The 18648-nt window shown below is 38.7% G+C and overlaps 1 protein-coding gene across 3 annotated transcripts in view; it reads right to left on the bottom strand.

The window, feature by feature from the left end:
- The window catches only part of RHOBTB1 (Rho related BTB domain containing 1), a 73838-nt gene that overhangs the window by 40605 nt on the left and 14585 nt on the right, over positions 1-18648 (bottom strand). For 2 of the 3 annotated variants that reach the window (XM_037804755.1, XM_037804754.1), the window contains exons 2-3: positions 5337-5538; positions 4871-4974 (exon numbers count right to left, since the gene is read on the bottom strand). In XM_037804755.1, the coding sequence (XP_037660683.1) occupies positions 4871-4974; positions 5337-5528 (296 nt within the window). In that variant the 5' untranslated portion in view covers positions 5529-5538. Of the gene's footprint in view, positions 1-4870; positions 4975-5336; positions 5539-18648 lie in introns of those variants that run through there. The other variant, XM_037804756.1, reaches the window with a different exon arrangement.

Consider the following 18648-nt stretch of genomic DNA (forward strand, 5'->3'; position numbering starts at 1 on the left):
CTGTTTCTTACTTTCTCCCTTGCCAATAACCACAAGCACAGCCAATCCCAGACAAAGAAAAAACACTGGTTACCCATAGTAATGAATTTTTTAAAGGGCCTCAACTGAGCATTCAAAAGGGGTATATTCATGCTGTATCTGATTACATGTACCTTCAACATGAAACTAGACCCACCTTATCGAAATAGACAAACAAACCAAAGCTCTGATTAATGCTATAATTTAAAATGTTCTTATAGGAGCTAACAACATTTGAGAAAAATCAGTATATAAGAATAAATTATATAATAAATGGGATGCAACTGGACTGAAAATATGCCCAGAAACTGTGGGGGGTAAAGCAAGTACAGAGGTTTTACATGTTTTTTCTTTTCTTTTTTTTTTTTTAAGTTAAATATTTTGGGGAAAACATGCCATACAAAGTGCCCAAGATTCCATTCACTGTCATAAAGTTCCTTTGGATGTATTATTTTTACTGAAAGTGAAAGCAATCATCTTTAGCTACTTACGAATGCATATAAAGAATTAAGTTATTTGGTTTGGATTAAAGAATTTAAGAGAAACAACAGGATGTTAGAATTGGTGATAGATGGTGAATGCTAGTTAATGGTTTCCTCATAGGACAGTGTAAGATTTAGACTGTACCAGAAGGAAATTTAAAGTAAGTTTGTCATCAGTCATTAGCAGCAGCCACAACAGCCTGGTAGGAGGGATGAGATGGGCATCGGAGTCAGTCATCCCTAACAGGGAAGTTCACCGCCACTCTTTCCTAGTTATCACACTGTTGAGGATTCAGTCATGTTCCCCCCACTCCACTGTGCCAAATAACATGCTTAAATCTTAATCTGTGTTCTTGTGGCTGTGACTCATTTGTAAATAGGACCCTGGGAGAAATCATGGCCTTGTAGACATCTTGATTTTGGACCTTCACAATCATGAGACAATAGATGCTTGCTGTTTAAGCCAACCCATTGTGTGGTATTTGTCACAGTAGCTCTGGCAAACTAAGACATTGACTTTGGCCTCATCCTAAGCCTGCTTCCTCCACTGTGAAATGAGGATGACAGAAAAATTGCAGGGATGTTGCAAGAATGAAGCAGGACAGGATAGGTAGAGCATCTAGTAAAGGCCTGGCTCATCAGAGCCCTGGATTAAATCATAGCTGTTGTTATCACCAGTACCATGGGCTTTATTAAATGTCTGAAGTTATCTGACCTGAGACAGATCAATGAAGGAGGTTTTCAAGGAAAGGAAACAATAAAATCTGTATTTATGTGTGGTTGTAATGAGGGGAGAGGAGCAGAGGAGCCCAGATGTCCTGCTGAAGGCAGAGGGTTCTATTTGTCTACATTTTTCAGTGCCAGGTACCTAAGTGTAAACATTTCATTCTTCTATTAGTCCCAGGGAAAAACTCTTGAGTCATATTCTTCCAAGAAGTGGCTCTTTCTTTGCCAAAAAGGAGCAGCTGATCACAGTTATGTTACTATGAACAGTTTTGTTCTTTACATTTTTAAAGATCCAGGAAAGAGCTTCAAAAGTTCATCCAAAAGTAGATAGAAAGTAGGTGGTAGGAAGAAAGGCTACAAGAGAATTGAAGTCAATCACTCTGGAGAAGAGAGCGTTTGACAGTTCACAAATGTGTAAAGTGTTATGAGGTTGATTCTACTCTGCTAGCTTTCATCTCTTTTGAGTAGGACACTTATCAAAAATTTTTCTTAGATGGACAGATGATCCCCCTTCCTGCAGAAAGGGGTCAACCAGATGACCATTTGAGAACTCTTGTAGTTCTAAGCCCTTGCACTAATACGGAAGGGCACACAGAAATGTAACTCATCAAGGCAGGATGGTTTTCAGTTGCAAACTGTTTAAAATGAATTCAGGATAGCCTGACACAATGGAAACAATGGGAGCCAGGAGGAGTTGGGTTTGAATCTGCCTGAGACTTACCATCGGGCAAGTTATGGTAGTAAAAGGACTCAACTCTTAATTCAGCTGTAAAACAGTGATAATCTCCATCTCCTATAGTTCCTGAAAGGATTAACTGAAATAATGTTGGCAAAGTACCTAGTATATTGACTGGCATGATAAAGGACTTTAAAAATTGGAGCTATTATTCTACTTGGCTAAAAAATGTGTTGAACAATTGCTTTAAATCGTGAAGAGAGTGGTGATATGCTGGATATAGTTATACCACACTAGGAAAACTGCAAGTTCAAGTTAGTAGGCTGCTTTTCACTGACACCCCCACTGCAAACTTAAGCCCATCCATGACAAAGAATGTTTGATAGGGTAACTTATATCTCATGCTAAGAAGCAGAAGTAACTGAAGCCAGGGTCTGAGGGAGCCCAGTATGAATCTGGTTTATTTCACTGCCACCACCAGAATCAAATCAATTTTAAAAAGTTTCCAAAAACATTTCCAAGTATAAGGAATATATTCCACATGCTTCAAAGATTATGTCTGTGCACATCCCACTGACTTGTAATTCATACCAAGTATACTAAAAAACAGTAGTCAAAAACAGGTTTGTAAACCAGACTGACTGTTAGAAACTGCAATTATGATTTTTCTCCTTCATGAATGATATAAAGCTAAAAATAAAGTCATTGAGAAATTAAACAGCTTCCTTTCACAGCAATGAGATGCAGTGGTCAGAGCCCTATACTGAATAAAAGAAACTCCTTCTACTATGAGACTTTTCCATGAAATGTCATTTATGGTGCTATATCAATGTATTATTACATATTTAGAGTTTCAGAAAGATCCTGGAGTTGAAGACTGAACAGCTCTGGTTTTTGTTCTTTACCAGAGGCAGGGTATGTGGCAGGACACCTGGAGGCTGTGGAGAATCAGAAAAGACAGAGGAAATACAAAATATAAACAAGCACACAAAATGAGGCTTAAGTAAATGTGACCAGAGACATGAGAGTGTTTCCTGAGTCCCTCCTGTGTCACTCAGAGAATCAAACTTGGTTTGGGAAGCACTTCCTGTTTCCTTCAAAGAGGGAACAGGTTACAGTTGATAGAATCAAACTTTACAGATAAGACAGCAGAACAATGGGCTTTGAACTGATGGAGTAACATGAAAGAGAAGCTTATTTTTTTTTATTGGGAGACAATAATAATGCACAGGCATGACATGTTGTAAAAAGACCCCAGATATGTCAGGGAGCTGGAGGAGGCCCAGTGTATTTGCCTGTCAATACTGGCCACAGAACCATTAAATAAATCCTGAGCAGGAATCTCACATGACAGTAGAGCAGTCCTTATATTGGAATAATTCAAGTTTTACATTGTGGGTTCAAATTAATATTCATTATTTTGAATGCATAAATTTCAAGTGGCAACAAATCACTGAGCTGTAGAGAAAGTCCACGAGTCTAAGCCCAAATATCTTAGTAAGCTGATCTTCAGGCTCATAAATTTCACAACATCGTTTAGAAGTGGGGTACCAAAAACCCTTTGATATTGATTGCATCCATCCTTACTTTGCTTAAAGCCATCATTTTATTATGCTTCCTTAAAACCATGGATGTTTTAAATCTGACTATATGGTATTTAGAAGCAGGCTCATTTATTATTTTTTTCAAAATGTAGAACAACTGGACAAAAGAAAAAAACATAAATGCCAACTAAGATAAGAAAGAATCAAGAGCATCCTGGAAAGAAAAAGGAAAAAAAAAAAGGAAATTCAAGAAGGGGAAAAGTATCTATTAAGCTGGATATTAAGCTCAAAAGTCCTTGTTACCAAGGGGGCATGAAAATCATATTTTACTTCCATATGCCTCTTTCTGAGTTCCTTGGAACAAAATATTCTAAATCGCAGGTTCTTTCAGTGTGTGGACTACTTCTCAGGAATGAGGCAAACTCTTTAAGAAGTTTATTCAGTATTTTAGACCACTCAGATAAATGCCATTAAAAGTCTGTTTGGAGGCTTAAGAGAATGACTGGCTTCAGGAAACAGAAGTACTTTCAGAAATGCTTATTTTAATATCAAGGAAAACTCATATATTGGGTATCTAACTAACCCAATCCTGTGAGGTAACATGATGTTTGATATTAACAAGGGGCAACTAATCCATAATAACTAAACTCTAAATTCAAATGAAATGTGCTATAAACATATTCATAATTAAGGGGTGAGAAAATCTCTTCCATATCTGGATTTTAAGAGCTATGACAGATTCACCAAGAGACTTTAAGTAATGGTGACAGGGAGAAGTTGCTAAAATATTTTAAGGCACTTTGACCTTTTCTACCCATATTAGTGTCTTTCTAGATTAATCCTCCCTTTCCTGAGTTTTTCCTTCTTTTTGTGCCTTTTAATGAAAAATAGACATTTGTGCTCCAGTTCGTTTTGGAAATATGCCCTGTAAAGGACTTGAGAGATATTTTTCTTTCTTTTTAAAAATGACCTTGAAATAAAAATAATAGACTTTTCAGATAACACAAAGCCAAAAGCAAATAACATCAGACTCTGCTAATATGGTCATGAAAACACCAGAGAGACCCTCTGAAGTGGGGCTGCCAAGTGCGAAAATAACTTAAAACATTCTAAGAGAAGGCAAATGAAGTATTATTCAGGAAAACAGCAATCCGAGCAGCCCAGGGATCAAGGGCATGGCAGAATTCTCTCGCTAGCTGACTCCCCAGCTTAACTAGCATTGGTTGTTTAAAATAAGGAACTTCCTGGGAGGAACAGAGGGCAGGGCAGACTCTGCCCTTCCCCACATCAGGAAACATTGCTGTTCTGTTTTTTCTTTTCTTAGATCCAGTGCAGAACCTATTGCTCTTCAAGGCCTTATGATGTGGTTTTTGGAAAGGAAATTGTACTCAAACTCAACCACCCCCCACTTGTCTAGGGTTTACCTGCCATATGCAAAACGCCTGTCTTTGTGATGATCACCAAAAGTATCCCAAAGTCTGAGAGAAACGCTCACTTCGTCAACAACGTCCCGGGAACGCTCCAAGACCTGCAGGAGAGACAGAGCAGTCATGCTCAGCATTAATCAGAGGCTCTGCCAGGACAGGACAACAAGGTCTGAGAACACCACTACCACCCTCCAATGCCCACTAATTCACTGGCATTGTGTTCTTACTCAGTCTAACTGGACATGAGCCAAGTCCTTATCTTGTTCTGGAATCACAATGACCCAAACCCTCAGCTGGGACACCACAGCAGTATCCTCAAGTCTTCATGTTACTTTTGCTTTTTCTTGAGCCACTAAAAAAGGTTACTTTTGCTTTGAACACACAAGTTACTCTTATTTAAAAATCAGACTGGCAACAGCAATGGTGTCCCCTTAGGAATGTGAAGAAACTCCAGACGTCTTACCTCCTGGCAGACCCGGTACTGGTCAATTGCCCACACAGTCGGCACATGTGTGGCCAGCAGCTGATACTGCGTCAGTGTCGTGTTACATGCTCGGGCACAGATCAAGCGCGTCTTCCCCACGGCGTTGTCACCTACGACCACACACTTGATGGTTTCAACGTTGGGTCTTTCGTAGTCCATGTCAGTGTCCATTTATAAAACTCTGTAAGAGAGTGGACACCACATTAAAGACACGGTTGCTTTCCAGAGAATCAGACTGTGAAGGGTCGAGGCAATTTTCCCTTTGTGGAGCCAATTCTTTGGAGGTGTTAGAGTATAAGCAAGAAGTTTGGAAGTTCATAGGAAGCCTAATTGAGGTTAAAGTTTTCTTTTTATATCTCAAACAAGTACAAAAACACCAGATTGTTATTTTGACCCCAAATGGTTTATTCCGGTTAACATGTTATTTTCTCCTTGGTTTTCTCTAAACACAAACCTGCCTACTGGAGATGAGACAGGAGAGCTGGCACACTTACAGCTCACTCAGTACTCACGCTGACCTGCTAAAGAGAGTGGTAATCTGCAGGTTTAACCTTAGACATTCAGGCGTAACCCTGGCAATACTAGCATCCACAGCACTACAACCCCCCAATGAGCCGATGCTTGCTGTTGACACAGCTTTCTGTAGGTTCTAAGCTAGTGTGGTGACTTGCTGACTTAGAGGAGATAGAAGAGTACAAGCTGAAAGGGCTATCTGACTTTAAAGAAGAATAAAGCACAAATCTGCATTCTGATACATTAATCAAATGAGGGAGGATTGAAAAAGATACACTCAAGAGGGTTCACTTTAAACCGAGAACATTTTTTATTCTCTTCCCGTCTGTATTTTTGTCAAGAAACTTGGAGCATACGATAGAGAATGATTTTATCAGGAAGAAGAACTGCTTTGGAATCTCCCCGAAACCTTCAAGAAAGGTTTAAAGAGGGTTGCTGAGTGAGGGGTCAAGAGGAGGGAAAGCAGCTGCCAGTTTTCCTTCCCCGGGGAGAGGAATCTCCCTAATCCAGGAAGCAGATGCTTTACTGGTAGCAGCTGATGGGAGACCAAATATATACAACTTTAATGAATTGCAGTTTCCCCTTTGATGAAGTCTATTGTCAAACCGAGCAACTGGTTAGACAGTCATTTTTAGAGTTGATAATTGTTTAATGACCATGGTAAAGAAATTGTTCAGGGAGGGCCTAAAGCCCTCAGTAAGTGTTTAATTCAAGTGATTTGAGAACAATGATAATTTGTTTAGTAGGAGACTAAGGGTACTGATGGAAAGATATAAGAAAGAATATTAAGAAGAAAACTTTTTCACAGTTAGGACTATCTGAACACGGGATTATCTGAAAGTGAAGGGTATGGAATTGTTTCCTGTAACACTGTCACAGGAGATATTGAACTGGAGGCTGGAGAACTATTTATAGGAATGGAATGAAGTGATTCAAGGAACAGATGTGTAGTTAGGTTAGGATTGATCTGTGGTTTCTAAACCACAGGAGGTTTAAAATGTGCAGATACCTGTTCAACACCTTGCAAATGCTGATTCTGAAAGCCTTGGGTGGGAGAGTCTTAAAAAATCTCCAAGTAATTCTGATGACCATCCAGGTGTGGGGAGCCCTAAAATTGATATCTTTAAAAATCAATCTTAAAATTTTATGGTTTTACTAGTTCCCCCATTTACTAGTGTAGTATAATTAACAGTAAAATAAATGAATTCAGCAATAGATCAGTGGTTCTCAAAGACTCCTCATAGAACCTTTAGCACTATCTCAGACAGTTTTGGTGGAACAACTTGGGTGGGAGCGGTTGGCATCTAGTGGGTAGAGGCAAGGGTTGCTGGTAAACATACTACAATGCAGGACAGCTGCCACAACAAGGAATTGTCTGGTACGAAATGCCATTGTCCTGAAGTTGAGAAGCACTGCATTAAATGGATGTGAGTTTGAATTCTAATTCCCCCAATTTTCTAGTCTTATGTCTTTGGGCAAGTTATTTGCACTTCTGAGATCAGCTTCCCCATCTGTTAAGTGGGAGTAAAAATGCCCATCTGGCAAGATTGTTTGAGGATTAAGTGAACTGATGCTTTAAATCTGACACAGTTAAGGCTTCAAAAATTATAATCATGATGTTGAAGACGAATGCCTTCAGATGACAACAAAATCGAGTCAGGTGAAAAGCCAGAATTAGATGCAAAATTTACATCCTAAACTTAATCACAAAGATCTGAAAAAATGATAAATTTTAGAAGAGCTAATTAAAGGGCAACTCACTGAAAATCAAAGAACATAAGTGCAAGATGGTGCATAGCTAGCTGACCTTAAGCAAAGAAGGCAGAAAAAGTTCTGGGGGTGGAGAAGGAGGTCTTACTTAACCAAAAGATAATAGAATTGGAAATGTGGGGAATAAAAAGGGTAACACTTCTTAAATATTCTTTGATAAGTTTCTGGTGATATTACCCATGGGGTAACTGGTGTCATGTAAACACATTCCATTTGGATCATCACAGCTCTGGAACCTGAAGTACATTACTTGAAATGTCTTAAGTGGTGAAAAACCTTACTCTTCTAGTGGTGAGTTTGAATTTTTCTTTTTTTTTTAAAAGTCATGTAGAGCTAATCCCTTAAATTTAGGGGGTGTTTGGACTATGTAAAAAAAAAAATTGAGATATGACACTAAAAGTATAAAATTGGTTTTCCTATTGGCTTATAAAACAGCTCTGACAACAGTCTCCAAAGAGGAATCCTACAAATAATTTGAACCATGACAGCATTAGTGGAATAACTGTGTAACCTTTACCAAAGACTAATGTAAAGGGGACAAAATTCCTAAATTTATATTAAGGTCTCCTTACAAAATGTATCTTTACTTCATGTGTTATTTATAGACATATTTAATGCACAGTCCTGAAAGGAATTTCTGTGACAATGGTGAGAATAACATCTTTGGGTCCTCTAATCTCCAGCAATCTGCTCGAAACCAAGGTGATTGTCAAAGGTGCTGAGCCTTGTGTGAAAGGGGATAACCTGTTAGGTAAAATAGATGGCAGAGCAAAATTAAATATTCATAGCCTAGATCACTCGCTTTCAATATAGAATTTCCAGGAAGGGTTTGCTGAGTTTACAAACACTAAAACTCTTTTACTTGGAGTAGAAATTTCTTTTGTGGTAATCCAAAAACCATTTTAAGAGTATGAGCCACAGTCAAGGATGCAAACTCATGCCATACTTACACTGTTGTAAATCAATTGTTCATCTGTTATATATAAACAAATAAACATTAAAGTATGGTGGTAATTATAAAAATGTGCATTTTATCCTCTCTACTTATTACAGGCTGTAATTTATTCATATCTGGAACTCTTATGGTTGAATGAGCTCTTAGGACCATCTGGATAATGACTATTCGGATTTTGATTTTTATTTACCTAGAATGAAAGTAATAAATATTATCCATTTAACATTGCTAACAAATTTTTCCACCGTATAAATCTTGATGATCTATGAGGACACCCTTGCAAATTTAGATAGAAACCTATGGAGAAGAGGAAGGTGTAAAAGGAAAAGGAAAGCTTGAAAGAACTGACAGTGTCAGTATGGTAGCTTTGTAATTTTCTTTTGCAAAACTGACTTGAACATCATCTCTTTCCTTCAATGAAATCCAGGACATGGATGCTGACAGTGAAAATGCTACCTGCAGAATCTACCTGCACACTACCTGGAAGTCAGAAGCAGTAAGTTTATTTGGCAACTGGTAAGTGAGCAAGATAACATAGAGGTTGGGAAGTGAAGAGCATGGTGAAGTGACTTACAGTGGTGGTTGCTCTGGGCACCAGTGCCCTCCACCCATGAGGCTCACTTAGAACAGTGAGATTATGATCTGCTGGCTATACAACCACCCCATCTGGTTTGATTACCTCATACCTGCCCCTGCCACTATTAGCGGACCTGAGATCACTCCTCCACCTTCAATGTGGACTTAGTCTTCTTGCCTATGTCCATGAGGGTGATGCATCCAACACCCTAACCTTACAATTTCTTCACCCTTTATTGCTTCAATGCCAGTGATATTCACTCACTACTGCAGCTGCTCATAGTTTTGGCCACAGGCTGGATATTGCTGGCATCCAGAAACATTTTACCTGTGAAATCTCAAATTTCAAAATCCCACTCTGAGAACCAAACCTTCTATCTTCATAGCCTGCAGTAGATCAATTGTGGGCCTGGCAGCAATTCCCATCAGGAGGTGAAATCTATTTCCCCTCTTCTTGCATTTGAGCTGGCCTGTGACTGACTGCTTTGTCCAGTAGGATGTGGTGGAGGTGGGGTTGTGTGAGAGGCCCTGGAGCTTCCACCTTCATCCTATTGGGAACACTAACCTGAGGTTGCCATGCAAAGAAGCAGGAGTAGCCTAGCAGACAATGGGAATTTACATGGAGGACAAGTGAGATCATCTTGGGTCTTCTAGCCCACCAACCCTCCAGTTGAATGAAGCTCTATGAGTGTGCCCAGGCAAAACCAGCAGTGGAATCACCCAGACAACCCACAGAATTGTCTGAAGTAATAAATCATTGTTTTAAGCCATCAAATTTTGGGAAGTCTGTTATGCAGCAATATTCAACTGAAACACACTCACTTTTCCTTAGAGAAAGCTCCAGAACCTTGACACATTTTATTTTCTCAGATTATTTGCCCCTCTTGGATGGATGAAGTTTTCTGTGCAGGGTCTATGGGTCATGCCTGCTTTATTCTTTACCATCACCCTCAACTTCTTGCACTGCACATGTGATAGGCAGAATAATGGACCCCTCCAAAGAACCAATGAATGTGTTATGTTACGTAGCAAGGGGGAATTAAGATTTCAGATGGAATTAAGGTTGCTAATCAACTGACCTTAATTTAAGGAGATTGTCTTAGATTATACAGTTGGGCCCAATGAAATCACAAGATTCCTTTAAATGCAGAAGAGAGAGGCAAAAGGTTGGAGTTAGAAGAGATTTCAAGATGCTACATCGCTGGCTCTGAAGATGGGGGAAGGGGCCACAAGCCAAGAAATGCAGGTGACCTCTAAGAAGCTGGAAAAGGTAAGGAAATGAAGTCTCCCCAAGAGCCTCCAGAAGGAATGCAGCCCTGCCAACACATTGATTTTAGCCTGGTGAGACCCATTTCAGACTTCTGACCTTCATAAATGTAAATTTGTGTTGTTTTAAGCCACTGAGTTTGTGGCAATTTGTTATAGAGTATCAGGAAATGATTACAGTGTGCTTTAGTCATACTACATGGCTTCCCTGAATTCCAAATGTTGTTTTCTACCTCAGTGCTTTTACACACACCATTCCCTCTGCCAAACTTCCTCCATTCCATTCTTCCTGGCAAACTCCTATTCATTCCTTAAAACCTTATTCAGATATCACCTCCTCTAAAAACCTTTCCTAACTACCCCTCCTTCACACAAACTAATTCATTTTCTCCTCTGTATCAATAAGTGGATCTAGGAGAAGCAATTGAACACCAACACACATGCACATATATACACACATACTCATGTTTCCTAAATCAGCAAATTATGGAACAGTGGTTTGTGAACCTTTTTTTGATGTGTGGCTACACTTTCAAAGTTGCCCATCTCATACACTTAATGAATCAGCAAGTGTTTTTGGCATAATGATACGTGCTAAATGCTTGGCATATATGAGTATACAATCCTCACCTCTGTAAAGCCTTGTCGAGTTCAAAGCCCAACTTTCCACCCCCTCAACTTAATTGTGATGGTCTCCCAGGGCCAACCATAGACAAAATGGTGATATAATCAAAATGTGATCTTAGTTGTCCGGATCTTCTCTTCTAACTAATTTTCTTCCCTTGGTGGTACCCCACCATCAGTCCTTTAGATGATGACCTCAAGGTGTCCTGTTCCTCTCTCATGAAATGGGCTCCCAGGAAGTGCTGGGCATGTTCACTCCTTCAGTTACATTCTGGCTAGATAGTCTTTAGAGGTCTGCTCCCATCATTCAATAATTCTGGGGAACTGTGGCTGATAAACTCAAGATACTCCTGTTTGCTCTGGAGAGGTGCACTTTAGTATAGGGCCACTATTTGAATTCAGGTTACTGTTAGGTTTCTTCTAACAGTAAAAATTCAGATATTAGGGTATCAAATTCTGCCTCAAGACTACATCAACAACTCTTGCCTGAGTTTCCAGCTTGCTGGCCTCCCCTGCAGATTTTGGACTCAGGACTGCCAACAACTCTTGCCTGAATTTCCAGGCTGCCAGCCTGCCCCATGGATTTTGGACTTGCCAGCCCTGGCAATGTGAGCCAGTTCCTTGAAATAAATCTCTTTATCTATACCTCACACAAACACACATTCATGTGTTGCATTAGTTCTGTTTCTCTGGAGAACCCTGACTGATACAAATGTTGGTATATTGAGACACGATGAAATGTTTGCTGAAAGACAAACATCGAAAGCCCACAGAATGGCTTCTGTAGGTTTGGTGCCATTTAGCAATTTATAGACTGTTTGAGTGATGTTATTGTACAGCCATTAAAATTTCTTGCCCCTTCGAAAGGCATATAATTTGAACTTTAAGAAATAATTTAACTCGGTCATTAAAAAATGCTAGTGGAACAAATTTTAGTGTATTTGAAGAGTTAGCTCTGTAAGAAAAAATGAGAAACTTATATTACTGACAGGAATAAAAGGGAAATGTTAAGAGTTGCAAAATGACTATAGCCAACAGCCAAGTTTCAACTGTGCAGATTTCATTATCCTGGGCTCTTAATCACCAGTTCTAGGCAGGAGGGAGCAGCCATGTACGCAAAATAAACATCTCAGCTGGAACGGAGAATGGGTCCAGAGCTGGAAAAGAGACGGTAAGGGCTGGGCTGGCCATCCCTAAATCAAAACTTCACAGGAACATATCTCCAGGGTAAAACTGCCTTTCACCATTTAAATGAGCAGAAAAGGACTATTAAAAATCATCTTATGGTTTTTCAATTGTATGTTTTGATTAAATAAGAAAGAGATAAGTAACAGAAAGGACATTGCATAGAAGTCTAGGAATGCAAATAATACAACAGCACTTTCTGAATGGTTCAAAGCACTTCTTTTATGCATCCACTCATTATCCTCACCAGAGCCCTGTGATCATGAAGACCTACACAAGATCATGTTATATTTTTTTAAACTCAAGGTCAGTGGGGGAGGTGAGCCAGGATTAGAAATTTTCTCTTTTATCCACTGCCCTTCAAAAATGCTGCCTCAACTGAAAACTAAACTACAGATCAAAATCTATATTTAAAAGTCATAAAAACTCCAGGGTGGATTACAAAAGCACTCTCAGTAAACTAGTTCCTACATTCTAGACAACACTGGTCTACTGTCTTCTCAATGTCATGTAATATCTGCTTTGAGGACTTTGCTTTTATGCCATTGCTTCATCATAAATGCTTGTTCCCTGGCCCTTAATCCACCTGCTGAAACTGCGCTTTGCCTTTAAGACTCAAGCAGTTTTTGTTCATTAAGGACATAGATGCTGAGCATTCACTGAGGGCCAGGCCGATGCTCGATGTACAGGAGCAAACAAGCCAGGTGTGCTTCTTGTCTTCCTTGACTTCATAGTCAGGTGGGGAGAGAAACTAAACAAGTGGACAAATACATGATTAAAAATTGTGATAAATTCCTTGAAGGAAAATGGGTGCCATGAGAGAGAGAAACAGAAGGCAGGGTTGCAGTGCAGATAAGGAAAGCCTCAATGAGGAGGTGCCATTTTCTAGATACCCAAAGAATGAGAAGGACCCAGTCATGAGGTGGGAAAGGAAGTGGGCCAGAAGAGCTAGAGTGAGGGGAACCAGGGAGGGGATGGGGTAGGTTAGAAAGGAAGGGATGGGCCAGACCATGAGCGGCCATTTAGGCAACAGCCAGGAGTTCAGATTTTGTTCTAAATGCAATGAGAGGCCACTGAATTATTTTAGGTAGAAGGGTAACAGGTTCTAAATTGCTTTTTGAAAGTATCACCAATACCATTGAGAATGCTGTGAGGAGGACATGCTTTGGGAGGTATGAGTGACAGCAGAAGGACCAGTTAGGAAGCTGCTAGAGTTCTCCTGAGAGAAAGGAGGGTGGCTTTGGGCTTGGCAGAGATGAAGTGAAGTGGACAGAGTTAAGTTATACTGGATCACTTAAAACATCCTTCTTTCATAACATCTCCTAGGGTTTTTATCAAACTCTTGATTTGTAATGCTCCACTCATTATCAATTATGTTGTATATGTATCCCTTCTACCCTGCCAAGATTATAAATTTTTGGCAATAGTGACTGTTATTCATCTTCAAATCCTCAAATCATTTTACCATGCCTTGCCTGTATGTGGCTTTCGATAAATATTTGTTGAATTGAATGTAAAAGTACAGCCTCTCTACCTTCCTTTGGAAACCTTCCATCTGGGACTGGCAGAGAACTTGCTACCTGGTGAGTGATCATTCAGCCCCATGGCTTTGAAAGCAGCAGCATGTGGCCAACCCTGTGGTCAGTAGAGGAACACCTTGAGGGACATCTATGTGGCCCATCACGAGAGCAGTGTTTGACAGATGGCAATGCACCAACCATGGCTCCCCAACAGGAGGAGCATCAGTAACCATGGGAACCACCAGGGACCAAGGACCAGGCCACTCCATTAAATGGGAGGGCATGGGTGGCAGCCCCAGTAGAGCCAGGCAGGAGGGATTTAATTTAGAAAAATAAAGAAATGTGATCATTTATTGTGCTCTAGTGCCTACAGCCAGTTTATGTATCTTAATATTTACATATAAGGGTCTCATAAAGTTCTTACCCATTTTAGTTAAGGGATCCCAACCCTTTTGCAGTGAGTCACTACTTGACTGGAAAAGAAGGGGAAAAGGGAGGCACATGAGAGATGGAGAACTATTTACAATCGACGTGAAGGTGAGTCTTGAATGGAAGAGTTCAATCAATCTATGCCTAAAAGAACCACAGCAAAAAAAAGGCCGTTAGATGGACCTCAAGGCAAGATGGCGATTAAAGCACAGATGGCTTGGACTTCCCTCTACCAATGTCTCACTCAAATTAGCCTGATTCTAAACAAATAGCAGGCTCCACAACAGTATCAGAAACTAAGGATAAGAAGTAGACATATACTGTATTAGAAATTGGAAAGACGTTTGTCAAATCCAGTTCCATGAAGCCAGGTGAGAAAACTCATTGAGACCAGCAGGTTGCCCATCTCCACAGGGAGAAGTAAGCAGGTGCTCATCACCTCAGATGCCTGTAATCTGGAGTAATGAAGCCAGACTGACTTGGGAACAGGGTGGAGAGAATAAGTTGTGCATCCATCTGAAAGCCATTAAGAAACTGGCATGCTACCACCAGCATGGAGTAGTCCCAATGTTTGCTCCTTGGGTAGGATGGACCAGATAGAGAGAACTGAGCATGAAAAAGACTCTTAATTGCTCTTTTTGTTTCATTTTTGCTTCTTTCAGCTTGCTCAATCAAGCCCTTTAAGTTTCGATACTGACAGTAGATATAATTGATCTTGTTGAGGTTAATATGAAAGAGAATGGGGTGAGGGAGAGCTTTCCTAAGACTGGACATTTGTGTCTCTTCAGTGGTGACATTCCTCATGATTGTCCTCAAACGTTGTCTGAACTGGCACAATATTGAGTCGCTTTGCTTGTCTGCTCTGGAACTGGGTGGGTTTCTGGATTCCATAGAGCCCTTCCTTGATCTCTGAGAGAGTTTAAGGTTATCCAAGCATTCTAAATATACTTCAGTTCTTGGGCAACATGAATCCTTTCTTATGTGGATGCAGTAAACAGAGACTGTTCAACATATGGGCTATTAAAAATACTGAAGCATAGAAAAGGACAAGCAATTACTTAAAGACATAGAAGAAAGGGCTTCTCATGAAGTAGATACGCTGTAATATACAGCAGAAGAAGAAGAATTTAAAAACTCTCCCTAAGTATGGAAGGAAGACCAATGAGAATTGGGGACAGAAGGAAAAAAATGATGGGACAGAAAGAACTAGATGAGGTGCAGACTGTCGAAATGCAATCTCCTGGATAGTAAGGGTTCTTGAACAACCAAAGGAGCAAAGTGTGATTTAAAAGAACAAAATTTTCCCAGTACAGAAAGGAGGAGTGGGAGGGGAAAAGGACGAGGAGAAGGAAGAAGGAGGGAGAGGAAAGAAGAATGGAAGACTCCACATCTATAAAAATGTTTAAATATCAATGGCAGAAAAAAATGATATAAGAATATTATGAGTATCTTAGGAAAACTTCTAAAACCAATGACCAAAAATGCTCTCTATAAATAAATAATAATCTGTATAATCACAGACTTCATCAGTAAATGATCTCATGATAATAGAGCAGAACATGCAGGTCCTTGAAAGTAAAAGGACATAACAAAATTGTGAATCAGGTCATATTGATATTTACGTGAAGGCAACATGAAGCTATTTTTAGATATCAGGGACTCAGAGGGTGGAAATCCCAACTTCCTTAAAGGAATTAAACTGCTCAAAGATATTATGCAGAATACCCAGTGATAATTTAAAATTAAAAACTAAAAAATGGGAATTTCAGTTTTAAAGCACTGTGGGGAAAAAAAAAACAAACTTGAAAATATAAGATCAGCCTACATAGTTATTTTGAATTGGGTTACAAAATTGCATAGAAAAATTATCTGTAAGAGACATTCTAGCTGGTAGGGAAAAAAAGGGCAATTTATAGACCAAAAGACATGAAAATGAAGAAAAATTTTTGAAGTGTAAGAAGAAATTCCTAAAAAAATCGATACGATGAAAAATCAGAATATATCTATGTCAGATTAAGAAAGTAAAAATGCAAAATAACACATGGAGGATCTGAATAATAGATAAAGGGTTAATTTAATAGATGACCCCCCAGTTTTAAAATCCTATAAAAAGACACTGCATCTTCTTTTCATGAGGTCTTAGCACAAAAGCTGACCACATAGTGGGCCATAAGGACAAAACTCCCCCAAAACCTAAATTTTATTAACCAAATTCTCTGGCCACAAATAAATAAATGAAAACATTAAAGGAAAAGTTTTAGAATAGCAACAAAAAACTCAACCACTTGGAAATCTTACAAATACTTTTTGACATAATTAACTAAAGAAATAATTTTACAAATGGAAAATGTTTTAAAAACAAATGTATTTTTCACATCTTTATTAAGAATAAAACATGAAAAACAAAATGAAAATTTACGACAAGTGGGCAATAATTAAGTAAAGTACTTGATACGTGATCTTGGGCAAATTACTTATTTTTCCTAAACCTTTGTTTCCTTACCTGTAAACTAGGGTAATTACCTAATTTAACGGGTTTTTGCGAGGATTGTTAGATAATGCTTGCAAAATGTTTTAATCACTATGTCTAGCACCAAGACAATATTCAATTAGTTCTATTAAGATCGTCATTATTTAAAGTTATGTTTATAACTTTATAGAGAAATGCTAATGTTATTAAGTGGAAAGAGCATGATAGCAAACTGAAATACTATTGATCAAAGCTAGTTAAATAAACAAATATGTGTATTCTGGGAAAAATAGGGGCTCTCCATTCTCTCACTCTAAACACTACCTTAGAACAGTGATATATCTAAAAGAAACATAAGCATGACTTTTAAAAGCCTTGAAAGCAGTATGGGTATTTAAGAATAGAGAGCTGTGGTTTGCATAACAGATCACATACCTTGCAGCAAAGTGCCTGAAAACTCTCTTTAGAATTTTTCCCACAGTTGCCTCTCCTGTAACTGCTCAGATCTGTCTTTCTCCCTTTTAGGACCCTGGCTCTCATCCCCAAGGGGCTTCCTCATCTCCTCTCGTAGGGCTGGTGGCCACTGCTCTCTGCTACCCTTATTTGCTACTACCCCCTCAGCAGACCAAATGGATTTTTCTTGGGACCCAGCCTTTGGTGTTGATGGGTTACCAATATGTCAATATTTAAAATGAAGAAGTGCGTCTGTCTTCTAGGGTGAAATGACACCAACCTATCCACTCACCCACAACAACACTACATGGAAAATAAATTAGAAGGAAATACACTAAAGAGATAAAACAGTGATTTTTGCTGAGTAATGGGGCTATAACTTGTACCTGCCCTTTTTCTATTTTTTTAGTTACCAAATATTCTACAATGCACAATTTTTTAGATTGAGATATAATTCACATGCCTTAAAACTCATCCTTTTAAAGTGTACAATCCAGTGGCTTTTAGTATATTCACAAAGTTGTGAAACCATCACTACTATCTAATTCCAGGACATTTTCATCAGCCTAAAAAGAAACACTGTACCCTTTAGTAGTCACTCCCCATTCTCCTCTTCTTTAGCCCCTGGCAACCACTAATCTACTTCTGTTCCTATGGACTTGCCTTTTCTGGACATTTTACATAACTGGAATCACATAATGGTTTGTTTCTGGCTTCTTTTCAGCATAATGTTTCCAAAGTTCATCCATGTTGTAGCAGGTAGCAGTATTTCATTTTTTTTAATGGCTGAATAATTTTCTCACATGTATTATATCTTTAATGGGAAAAATGTTTTAGCTTTTTAAAAAAGTAATGGGTATCTAAGTACAACCCTTAATTGTTAATTCTGCTAAGAGTACACTGATACAATCCTATAATAAATGATTTTTGATGATACATAAATTACTTTTCAAAACCATGTATTTATAAAGCATAGGGAGCCTGCTAAACCTGTTTTTTTTTCCTGACCCAAGCTTAAATAAAAAGACAAAGAAATCTAAATGGTATCTTGCTGAATATCAGACACAGAAATTGAGCCATATAAAGAGATCAGCTGTGGACATCCAGAACAATTACACACAATTTTATCTCAAACAAAAGTTGAAAAATTCTTGGATTTTAAATTTTGAATGTTCAAAGGGAATACTTATGGTAACTGAAAAGAGCAATTTTAAGAAGTTATTTGGAGACAGAACACATGAAATATTCTGTGGCAACCAATTATAGTTAAGACATTTTAAACTTGGATTAATGTAATTCAACTTTACATTAAGAAGAAAAAAGTTCCAAATTTGTTTGTATGTGTGCTGTGTTATGTGTTTGTGTACCTTCAAATCACACACATACACATACACACACATATTGATGCACCTCAGCACACAAATTTAATGCTATCTTCTTTACTTGGAAAGTTGGACTTGTACACATTTTCCATTACAAGGGAAATATCTTGATCAAAGTTGACTGTATGCAGCTCAGATAAAATAAGGA

The sequence above is a fragment of the Choloepus didactylus genome, chromosome 15 (genome assembly GCF_015220235.1).
Source record: "Choloepus didactylus isolate mChoDid1 chromosome 15, mChoDid1.pri, whole genome shotgun sequence".
NCBI lineage: Eukaryota > Metazoa > Chordata > Mammalia > Pilosa > Megalonychidae > Choloepus > Choloepus didactylus.